The following is a 12,030-nucleotide window of genomic DNA, read 5'->3' on the forward strand; positions in this document are numbered from 1 at the left end:
CAGTTTTTATATTTTATTTCTTCCTTTTTTTCTTATATGAGCCTGAACTAAAAATTTTATGATACAATCTTCAAAATGTAATTCTAAATTAAGTTTTCATAACTAATGATCAACTTAGAATGACTCGTTTGAAATGTCAAGAACAGAGCAACGAGGTGCCTACGTGTCCTTGCTCTTACTTGAAGATATAGTTGATTGAGGAAAAAACCCATCACTCGATTTGAGTTTTATGATCCCCATTCAAGACTCACATGAATTGAGGTATACGCTCTTTGTCCGCCCTACCATTTCCTTATAAAAGCAGGATGATTAATTAGGCTCTTATTCCATCGATTCACAACTGTTTGCGAAAATATTCAATATGGCCACAAAAATCGAAGTTCAAATAATAGAGAGCCAAACAGTTAAACCATCCTGCCCAACTCCTCATCAACTTAGAAATTTTAAGCTCTCAGTTTTGGACCAGATGGCTCCTCTAGTTCATGTCCCACTACTTCTCTTCTATCCCAATATTGCTACTACTCATTCCATGGCTATGAATGAAAGATGTCAGCTTCTAAGTCAATCATTAGCCAAAGCTCTCACTCACTTCTACCCCCTTGCCGGAAGATTAGTTGAAGGCAGTTCCACGATTGAATGCAACGATGATGGAGCTGAATTCATCATAGCCCGTGTCAACTGTTCCTTAGCGGAGATTTTGGAACCCCCGGATGTCGTGATGCTAAACCAGTTCCTTCCAACCGAAGGAAAAGGCTCAATGCTTCTTGTGCAAGTCAACTTTTTCGAGTGCGGTGGAATGGCAATCGGATTCAAGATTTCACATATGATTGCTGATGGCTCCACAGTATTCACATTCATCAAATATTTGTCCACAATAGCACTTCAGTCCAGCGACAGTGATCAGGTGGTATTGCCTCCAGAATTTGGTGCTGCATCTCATTTTCCACCACTAGATTTTTTGAACTCATCACAGCCAGCACCAATGCCCAAGAAATTTCACCAAGCACAGAAGTGCATAACAGAGAGGTATGTGTTTGATGCGTCAAAAATTTCTACTCTCCAATCTGATGTAGCCAGTTCAATTGTTCCCCATCCTACGCGTGTAGAAGCGGTTTCAGCACTCATTTGGAAATGTGCAATGGAAGCGTCAAGATCAAACTCGCAGTCCCCAAGGCCATCCATGTTCCATCAAGGTGTGAACTTGCGCAAAAGGTTTGTGCCGCCTTTGCCAGAAAACTTAGCTGGGAACATCGTGGGCCGTTTTACATCGAAGGTTGAAGAGTTTGCGATGATAGATCTAAAAGACTTGGCTGCTAAGTTCAGGAAAGGGATTGAACAAGTGAAAGAAAAGTATGCTGCACAAGTAGTATTTGATTCTAATGAAGCATGTCAGGAGCAAAAGGACTTCTGCAAAAACGTGCTAGATAATGATGGGATAGAAAATTATGCCTGCGCCAGTTGGTGTAGGTTTCCTTATTACGAAACTGATTTCGGATGGGGAAACCCGGCATGGGTGAGCTTAACTAGTTTCTCAGTTGCGAATGTATTTACTTTGTTGGACAAAAGAGATTGCAAGGGATTAGAAGCATGGGTGACTATGAGTGAAGAAACCATGGCCATCCTTGAAAGCAATGTGGAACTGCTTGGATATGCTTCTGTAAATCCAAGTGTCACCTACTGAAAAATATAATTGTAAGAGACTCATTTTTTACGTTTTTGTGTTCTTACATTAAAATATGTATTGTTTGCCCCAAGTAGTAGTTCTGGAATTATGGAATCCGTTTTAGTCGATCTTTCAAATCTTATTGAAACTTAAGGTAAATATGCATGGTAGCCATACATATGGATACCAAGATGCTAATTGCTAAATATAAAGGTTAAGTTGTCGTTAATTGGATGGATTGGTGCTAATGTCCGGATACAAACATTTCGGAATGCCATTCCAAATTCATAAAATTTAATAAACAAATGAAAAATTGATACGATGCCACTTGGCATTATCATAATGTGGCAGTTGTAATATTGATTAGTTAGTTTTACAACTAATTAACAGTTAGAAGGTCATTTGGTTGTTGTAACATCCCACATAGTCCAGAGGAGTGATCCTTATATGTATATTCCCATCTCTACCTAGCACGAGGCTTTTTGGGAACTCACTGGCTTTGGGTTCCGTAAGAACTCCGAAGTTAAGCGAGAAGGGGCTAGAGCAATCCCATGATGGGTGACCCACTGGGAAGTTGCTCGTGAGTTCCCAAAAACAAAACCGTGAGGGAATGGTAAGCCCAAAGCGGACAATATCGTGCTACGGTGGTGGAGCGGGTCTGGGAAGTGATCCGCCCCGGGCCGGGATGTGACAAATTGGTATCAGAGCCTAACCCAGGCTGCGTGTGTGCCGATGAGGACGTCGGGCCCCTAAGGGGGGTGGATTGTAACATCCCACATAGCCCAGGGGAGTGATCTTTATATGTATATTCTCATCTCTACCTTGCACGAGGCCTTTTGGGAACTCACTGGCTTCGGGTTCCGTAAAAACTCTGAAGTTAAGCGAGAAGGGGCTAGAGCAATCCCATGATGGGTGACCCACTGGGAAGTTTCTCGTGAGTTCCCAAAAACAAAACCGTGAGGGAATGGTAAGCCCAAAGCGGACAATATCGTGTTACGGTGGTGGAACGGGCTCGGGAAGTGATCCGCCCCGGGCCAGGATGTGACAGTTGTTATCATGGAGTCTTTGAAGAAGATTATGATACTTCATTCATTGATAAAACGGCATTACAATTACATATTATAAATAACTCGTCCCAAAAAGGCATTACAAATACAAATTATAAATAGGGATACTTTGGATGCAGTCCCTAATCTCTAACACTTTTTGACTAAAACCTTAATGGTATTCAAAGTTTGATCGAAGTCCCTAGACTTTGTACACCTCATTATATTACTATTCATAATTATATTTTTATAGTTTCGACATTAATTATTTGATATTTTATGTGCTAAAAATTTAAAATCCTTCATTATAATACTATTAGAAACAGCTACAATAAAAAAATTCAAACAATTTGATTGAATAAATGGATAAAAACTATGAAACAATAAGAAATAATAAATGGCAAAAGAATGTATCCATTGTGTTAAAAAAATTGGTACATGTTACAAAAAAAATTGGTACATTTCACATATAACAAAGTGGTACGTTAATAAAGAAGAATGGGTACATTATAAATAAATTAGCGTACAAATAAAAGATTAAAAAACTTGGCCCCAAAATGGTCCTTGCAAACTAGATCTAAAAATATTGCAATAAAGCATCACTAATCGCAAAGTCAGGAGTAGACTTCAAGCACTTGTCTGACGAGCTCATCGGGAATGGCACGATTACACAAAGATCAATAAAATTGTTACACTTCATGTTACAGGGAGATCATATGAGGACAAAATCTCAAACAATAAATTGGGATAGGGAGTACGATGCCCATAAGTCGATCACATCACCTAATCACCGCCACGATCCCAAAAGACCAAATGAAGTAGATCAGTGAATCAAATAGCTCCAACCTTCACACATAGATCCAAATAGGCAGCAAGCCAAAACGAATATTAAAATCATGCACTCTTCTAAACAGAGCAATCAAACTAGCAACCTCTCATACGGAGAGAAATCAAACCAAATTCCAGGACAACTTTAGGAAATTGTTAAACATAAACAAAATAAAAGGATAAAAACATGTAGCCGCTCCACATCTTCCGAACATCTGTATGTCATATTATTGCACCGACTAAACCCGAAGTGTCGCACTGACTAAACACGATCCCGACGCAACTTGACATCTTCCATGGCTTCTCACTTCAATCCTATATCGAATGTGATAATTAGATCCAAAACCTTGTGTTAACTTTGTGTTTGTGGGCTAGAAGACGACGACTACCACGATGACTACAGAGATCCATGACGCCAATTCAACTCCAAATAAAGCAAACGGAAAGTGAGAGGGAAGAAACAAAGATTGGTTTTCAAGAAGATTGATGCTGATCCCAAAGCCAAAGACAAGGGCCCACAGTAGAGAATTTGTCATTTGAATTTTCTCTAGATGGCTTATTTTGGAGTCTTAGTAGCTAAGTTGTTATCTACTACTATAAATAGTAATTCTTGCAAAGAAAAAGAGCCATTGTAAAAATTGTATTTTTTTAATAGCCAGTCCTTTGATTCTTCTTGATCCCTTCTCGTGTATGACTCGTCTAGCTTCTAGAACAGCTATAGAGTCAACGGAACCTCAAGATCCTAGCACCCACACCATCTCGGGGAGATGTCCACTAACATTAGAGACATGTTACAAGCCAACCATGACAGTGTACTGTCATCGGTAGCATTGTGGGTAACCAAGGAGGCTCGTATCCTGGAGGTGGGAGACGACCCAAACAACATGTCGTTTGGTCAGGGGACTAGATTTAGTTAGAGGGTCATTCTCCACACATGATATATGCATACAAACCAATTTCCAGTTATTATTCTTTTAGACTATGAATGACAACGCCCCAAGTTAATTGCATCGCACAACCAACCCTCAGATTTTCCTTATTTCATTGAATTAAATGGATATGTATTACAACCAAATTATCTTTCTCAAGTCCTGTATATGAAACGCATAATAAAGATACATATAAAAAGTCATTAAGTTTTATGAAAATCATAAGCATTGACAAGACATTCATCACTATGAAATGCATGAGACTCATGCCAAGGATTCACTTAACACGATTTTGACTAGCAACCTAGACTACTCGTGAATATAAGTGAATAACTATTACGTGAAACTCCCTTATACTCTAGCATCAAATTCATGCATGCAAATTAAGTGTCGACCCTCAACCAACATACATAAACAAGTTTTCATTACTTAGATAAGCAAATCACATTCAAGACTCAAGAAACAATAACTGGATGTAATCAATTCATATAAAACATATAATCGTGGCTTTGAATTCACCTCTAACTAAAAAGAAATTAGTTCCACATGTTCATCATAATTGAAAACCAAATTAAAATAAACATCAAACTAAACTAAGGATAGAAAAAACCAAGAATGTCCCACTACAATGGCATGCACGACACTCCCTTGGATGGCAGATAGGGTATTCTAGAATGGAATAAGGGGTGCAGCACCTATTTAGGAACAGATAGGGTCTTCTAGAACCATATATCTAGGTGTTCTAATGTGAAATTAAGTCCTCTTTGCAGCTGGAATTAAGGTAGCAAAAGCTTAGGATAGAATAAGATAAGATAAGGTTGGATAAGATAAGATTGGATAGTATAAGGTTGGATAATGTTCCTTATTTCTTGCTCTTTCCTTATCTTCTTTGTCTTTGAACTTGTTTCTCCATATTTGTAACATGTTCTTAGCCTCTCTTGACTTCAATTTCATCCATCCACCTTGCTCCATATGCAAGTTATCCATTTCATGCCCAAAACTGCTCCAAATGACTCCAAGAAAATGCACTTTCTTGCCAACTTTACCATTAGGACTTACAAACACACGAAAATAGCTTAAAACACTATAATAAGTAGTAATTAGCTCTAAATGCAAGGAAACAACATAGCTAAGTAGCATAAATATGCTCCTATCATCGAGCCAGGATTGAAGAAATGAAAGAATTTGCTACAAAATTAGTTGATCCTAATGAGGCAATGCAAGTGTTGACCGAGTACTGCACAAACCTGATGAAAGATCGGGAGATTGAAACTTATAGTTGCACAAGTTGGTGTAAGTTTCCTTTCTATGAAGCGGATTTCGGATGGGGAAAGCCATCATAGGTGAGTTTTGCTGGTTGTTCAGTTAAGAATTTATTTGGTTTCATGGACAAAAGAGATTGCAATGGGATTGAAACATGGTTGACCCTACGCGAAGAAAGCATGGCATTATTTGAAAGCAACCCTGAGCTACTAGCATATGCTTTTCTGAATCCAAGGGTCACTTACTGAGTTTAGCAAACAATCCTCTCCATGGTTTTTAATTTTGTGTTTTAAGTAAAACGGTGGATACATCACTAGCTTCTGGTGATATCCAACTTATTTTCTAGCCGCATAAGAAATTGATGGAATAAAGTAATGGGAAATGTTAGTTAGAAGTGTAGAAATAACTGTCATGGAGTTTCAATTCTTTAACATGAACATTGTCTTTCTCATTCAGTGAATAAATTTGTAGGATAAATATCCATATTTATAGAAGATAATGGAACTATCATTAGTACTTACTTAACGGTACTTGAATAAAGATTACTCGCCAACTAGTAGATTCCAATAAGTTTTCTCATCAGTTGTACCTTTGCTATGCAGGCACCAAGATCTATCGATTCGAGCTAGTGAGTTTGGAAGGCCTATTTACTATTCTATTTAATATACCACGCTCAGATGCTAAGGCAATTAGTAAAAGCATCCAAGTAGGGAGAGCCCCCCAATAATTCCATAAACACCTAGTGGAGACGGTGACAACCTAAATAGGAAGATTACAACTTCGAGACATTCCAATAGAAAAAAATATATTCTAGTCATTTATGTGGCTATCAATGGATGATGAAAAAACCAATTAGCTCGGATGCTAAGAAACATCGTATGAGAAGTCGTCTTGACAAACGGTTATTTCATACCTACGTGGAAAGCTTTTGACAGAAAAAGAAAGTAAGACTCGTGCTGCTAGAGGAATTGATCCAATACGTATTTACAAAATATCATTTCAATTCATCCTATTTCATCAAATTCGGATGTGATATGGTTCTGAGGGATGAATTGGATATGGACAGTTCCAATAAGATTTAATTCTAGAACAAAAATTCATTTTTTTATTTATTTCATCTATTCCATGACCGGAACAAGGGGGATACACGTTACACTATGATTTTGAATCAAAAGAGAGATGTCAAGAAATGGCAGATCTATTCACTTTATCAATAACCGAGCCGTACGTGGTGTATCATAAGGGATTTGCCATTTTCTATTGGATTGGATCAAAAACAATTCTTGAATGAGGTATTCAACTCCAGGGATGAATCGAAAAAGAAATCTTTATTGGTTCTAAATACTATTTTTTTATGAAGAGAATGAATCTTTTTATCGAAGGATCGAAAAAAAAAAAAAAAAAGGTCTAGATCTCCTGCGGGAATGATTTGGAAGATCCAAAAAAAATAAAAAAAAGTGGTATTTTCTAGAATTAGATGGGGATTCCAATGGAAGTCCTTCCGTTTCGTCTATAATTGTGAATTGATTATTGAATGAGAATGGTTCAAAAAAAGAAATAAAATGTTAAAAAAGAACAAAAGTTGTACAGATTCACAAAAACTCCATGGGCAAAAACTCAAAAAGACTAAAAGAGATATTGACGTCGGTCTGCGAATTCAATAATATTATTAATTATTATTTCAATATTGAAATATTTCAATTCGGGGTTCTAGTTAGTTTAACTAGATGAATCTTAGTGATGGAAAAAATATCCATATTTATAGAAGATAATGTAACTATTAAAGGTAGCACATAAAGTACAAAATACAGTCAAAATTAAGGAAGAACAAGGAAATACAAGGCAAAGAAATAAACAAGGTATGATGGATGAGGATGAACATGATGAGTGGCACTTGCAACGGCGAGACCACGAACCGTGCTTTTCGTCTTGTGTGGTCAACCTGGCCCGACTTTGATAGATGGCCTACTTGACCCAGATCGTATGATGACCACTATGATCTACAGGTAGTTAAGGTGTTTTATAAGCAATATTCTGCATTAATTTTATTTAAAATAAATAAAATTCAAATTTGGATGTAGATAATAAAAATAAATAAATAAATAAATAAATAAATAAAAAAGGCTCTTGGCTCAGCCCAAACGTTAGTGGCAAGACGTAAAAAAAGATGTATGATGTAAATGAACTTGATCAATATTAAATAAAAATTTATACCATTAATACACATTGATCATGCTAATTTCATATTGTCCACTTATTCTATATATGGAGTCATGACAAAATATTGATAAATCCCAATAGATGTAAAAACCCTAATCAAGGACAGAAGGTAATTTCATAGTTAGGGCCACCAAAGCATGTGAAAGTACTAGATTTGTCATCATAAGCATAACTATAAGCCTGGGGACACTGCTTCTTGAAGACCTTTGAAAAGTCAGTAGGAGGGCATGTATCAGGGGTTCCATAAGCGCCGGTGCAACAATATTGGGGCTGATTTAAAGCCAAACATGCACTTTTGCAGCCAATCACACTCCCATCTGATCCTTTGTCAGACAACTCGGCAGGACAAACAGTGTTTATATTGGCCGCGCAGCTTGTGGAGTTGCAATCACCGGAGCCGCCTCTGGGGGCTAACTTAATGGGCAAGTTGAAGCCGTCAACAAGGCTAACATCGTAGAAATCTTGTCCTCCGTTGGTTGCTAGGGTTAACTCCACTAGGGATGCTGGTGGACTTGCACCGGCACCATTGCAGGATATTTGGCCAGAGCCACAATCTCCTGTTGAGCATTTGAACTTTCCGGAGGAGTCTATCGAGCAGTGAGAGCGGCCCCAGAAGCGGCCGGACCACGGAGCTTGGACAGTCAGTGATGTTGAAGCACCGGAGGCTAACTCAAATCCCGTGGAAAGTAATTGTGGGCCACCGCCTCCGGTTAGGGTTCCTGGCCAAACTGTGTTGGGACATTTGTTTGTGAATGTGAACTTGGCCGAGTAAACCCGTGCATGTTCTGACACACAGAGTATAAGATCATCACTAAAGTGCCACACTCATCAAATTATTATTTTTTTTTCACCAAATAATTAATCATCATACTTTTTTCATCAAATAAGACTTCTATTTTAATAAATTAAAGACATATTGTCATATCATTTGATGAACAAATTTGATGAGCGTGATTCATGACGTATTATTTAATATCAATGTTTTGTTGCATTCATATTGCAATAGTGATGGAAACCATGCATCGGATGTCTTGTTAGATATCCAGAAAATCAAATAGAAAAACAAAAACAGATATTGGAAGAACAAACTTCGTGATATTATAATGGATGAAATGACGATATATATTTCGTGAAATTCTTGCCTGAGAGGAAGACTAATACAAGGCCGATTAACGCTTCAAATTTCATGTTGAACGCTCCGATTGCTTTTTGAGATTTTTCCGTCTGATAAATAATAATTCAGTTATGAACTTAGCAGTGTTTCAGGACGTACATGATGTATATATATAAGTGAAAACTGCAAAAACCAATATAATTTTCAAATGATCATATATGGTAGGGTGACTTAATTTTCAAATGATCACATGAAACTGCTGTCAAAGATTGCTGAATCTAAACGTTTCTTTTCTTTCTTTAAGTGATCCTTACCTATGTAAAAGTGCAGTCTGGAAAAAGTCTCATACCGGAGAACAAACTTAAGAAATAGGGATCTCAAAAATAGCACTTCTCGCACATGTCCATTAAAAACATTAATTTCTTTCCTTTTTAGTTTTCTTTGTACAACCCATAGGCATATCCATGCCTCGTCTATCCATCAAAAGAGGAAAGAACGCGTTTTCCTTTCATGACTCTGCTAATATTTCAAACCTATCTACAAACATATACTATGTACCTATTTATTCTTCCAATTTTTTCAAACAATTTTGAAACACCTTGGATATGCTCGACATTTCCACGGAAATGTCCAAAAATTCAGAGAACGATATAGAAAGAGGGGCCACAATATTTCAGGAAATCAGTTAATTTCCTCGATATTTTTAGGAAATATCTGGTGTTAGCAGACAATTTGCAAAAAGTTTGTAGGAAATATCCATGAGCCAATGCATTCTTTATTTTTTTTTTTAATTTCTTTTTTTATGGTATTAGTTTACTTCAATAAAACTTGTGATACTTTCATGATGGAAATTTTAATTAAGTTATGTATAATTTAGTCTTTCTAGTAAAATGCTTTATTTTATTATTACTTGTCATTATAAGGAAGTTTTTCTTCTCACATATCACATACTTATTGTTAACACTATATCTAATCATTTATTATTGATTCATACGTGTGTTGTAGCTTCATATGACATTCCCTAAAAAATATTTTTCATTTTTCATTTTTTTGAGCAAATTTCCATCATTTCCATTGAAGGCAATCGATATCGATATACGATGTCTATCGATATTTCCACTAATTTGTCTATAGATATTTCCACCGATATCGATATTTTAAACATTGAGTGCAATAACGTTAATGAGTTAAAAAATTAGTTGTTAGGTGAGAGAGGAATCGAAGTGGTGCATAGTTAAAAAATTAATATTTTTTTTAATACAACAATATATTTACATTAAATGATATGAGGTCTGATTAAACCACACAATGAGCGCTATAAATTCGTATAGCCATCGACGACAATCAAAACTTAAAATTGGAGAGGAATACCACTTTTCCGTAGTAATTAGAGAAAAATTATCAATATTGTTGGTCACAAATTTTATCATCAAATGAATCCTATAAGATATAACTTTCTCATCCTAACCACATCAGCATTCCTTCAAAATAGTAACTGTGACATATAAAAAGGCACATCTGCCTTTTAGCCAACATGAGCAACTTTTTCTACGAGAGCAGCTTCAACAGCCTAGCTAAATCAGGAATTTTTCTATTTTACCTAGCCACGAGAGAAGAGTGGAAGTCCAACAGGCTAGCTATCAAGCTAGCTATTGTGGCTTGATGAACAGATCCTAGCTATTGTGGCGAGCATGAAAGAGAATTAACTAGCTAACTAAACTTAAAATACAATATTTGTATTGTACGCTCCATCTCTCTTCAACAGCAAGCAACTGAGATGGTAGTGGACCTAGTGGTGGATTGAATTGCAACGGTTGTGGTGGATCGGACTTGCGACAGAGCTGGTAGATTGGATCAGCGACGAAAAAAAGAGGTGAAAAAGAGCAGAGACGACGGGGAATCGCCACTGATAGCTGTGACGATAAAACGGATCGATAAGATCTAGGAGGACGGAGTTTCGAATGATCAATGAGATCTGAAGTCGGCGGAGATTGAGTGACAAACGGCGAGGGAGAGAGTCTTAATCGTTTGGATAGATGAAGAAAACGGTGGAAGCGGAGGTCGAGGTCGAAGCTAGAGATGTTCTGCGAAGTTTCGAGAAATCCTGATACAATTGCTAGTGACTTCTTCCCTTGCAAACCAGCAGCAGGCACAAGAGAAAGAAGGGAGAAAGGGACGGAAAAAATGAAGAGAGAGAAGGAAGGGAAGGGGGAAATGGACCGAATAACCAAAGAGAAACGAAGAGAGAGAAGGAAGAGAGAAGGACTGGAAAACAAAGTATATTCACTTAAGATTTTGAAGGATTTTAATTTTTTTAATAAATCTAGGATATTTAATTAGGATTTTAAATAATTCTATGAAATTAAAAGTGTATTCAATCCTGATTTTCAGATAGTTCATTAAATAAAATTCTTAGAATTTTGAGAGTATTCAATTAGGATTTAAAAAAAATTTATAAAGGAGTATTTAATTAGAAATTGATTTTAAAAATTTTAAAAAGTTAAGGAATTCAAGAGAATTTGAGAGATTTCGTAATGTTTTTTAAGCATCTATAAATCTCACATCTCTCCATGAAATTTTAAGGGAGTTAAATCAAAATTTTATATGAAATCTCTATAAATCAATTAAACTCCATAAAAATTCATGGATGTACAAATCCTTTAAATTCTCTCAAAATTCTAATTGAATACACCCCTAGGTTGGGATGTATTTTTGTCAAAATATTAATAATGAAATAAAGGGTTGAGTTGTTAAATAATAAAAAGGATAATGCTAAAGAGACCAAAAATTTTAAACCAAATTTACAAACCAAATAATATGGTTAAGGATGGTTGGATTATTACTTAAGTGTTGGTTAACGTACTTATTTCCTATTGGGAATAGATCCTTTAATTTGCAAACTTGGTTTAAAATTTTGATCTCCCTAGAATTATCTATAATAAAATATTGTCGTTTTTGTTAAAATAG

At 36.3% G+C, this 12,030-nt stretch overlaps 2 protein-coding genes across 2 annotated transcripts; one reads left to right on the top strand and one right to left on the bottom strand.

Annotated features, from left to right (window-relative positions):
- Positions 1–220: 220 nt before the first annotated feature.
- Positions 221–1,793, top strand: LOC137727650 (akuammiline synthase 1-like). Its single transcript, XM_068466475.2, has one exon. The coding sequence runs from the start codon at positions 362–364 to the stop codon at positions 1,679–1,681; it is 1,320 nt and encodes a 439-aa protein (XP_068322576.2). The 5' UTR covers positions 221–361; the 3' UTR covers positions 1,682–1,793.
- Positions 1,794–7,923: 6,130 nt separating this feature from the next.
- LOC137728730 (thaumatin-like protein 1) lies at positions 7,924–9,219 on the bottom strand. Its single transcript, XM_088677620.1, has 2 exons — positions 9,086–9,219; positions 7,924–8,719 (listed from the first exon to the last, which is right to left on the bottom strand). The coding sequence occupies exons 1-2, from the start codon at positions 9,135–9,137 to the stop codon at positions 8,046–8,048; spliced, it is 726 nt and encodes a 241-aa protein (XP_088533746.1). The 5' UTR covers positions 9,138–9,219; the 3' UTR covers positions 7,924–8,045.
- Positions 9,220–12,030: the final 2,811 nt, after the last annotated feature.

Source organism: Pyrus communis, chromosome 10, assembly GCF_041283825.1.
Source record: "Pyrus communis isolate YQ-2024b chromosome 10, ASM4128382v1, whole genome shotgun sequence".
Classification (NCBI taxonomy): domain Eukaryota; kingdom Viridiplantae; phylum Streptophyta; class Magnoliopsida; order Rosales; family Rosaceae; genus Pyrus; species Pyrus communis.

What these genes read in the sequence shown, in the direction of transcription:
- LOC137728730 (XM_088677620.1), bottom strand. Translation starts at nt 9,137, where the DNA reads ATGAAATTTGAAGCGTTAATCGGCCTTGTATTAGTCTTCCTCTCAGGC. An exon ending in AGTCTTCCTCTCAGGCAAGA is followed by an intron (nt 8,720 to 9,085) that starts ATTTCACGAAAT and finishes ATGCACGGGTTT; the next exon opens with ACTCGGCCAAGTTCACATTC.
- LOC137727650 (XM_068466475.2), top strand. Translation starts at nt 362, where the DNA reads ATGGCCACAAAAATCGAAGTTCAAATAATAGAGAGCCAAACAGTTAAA.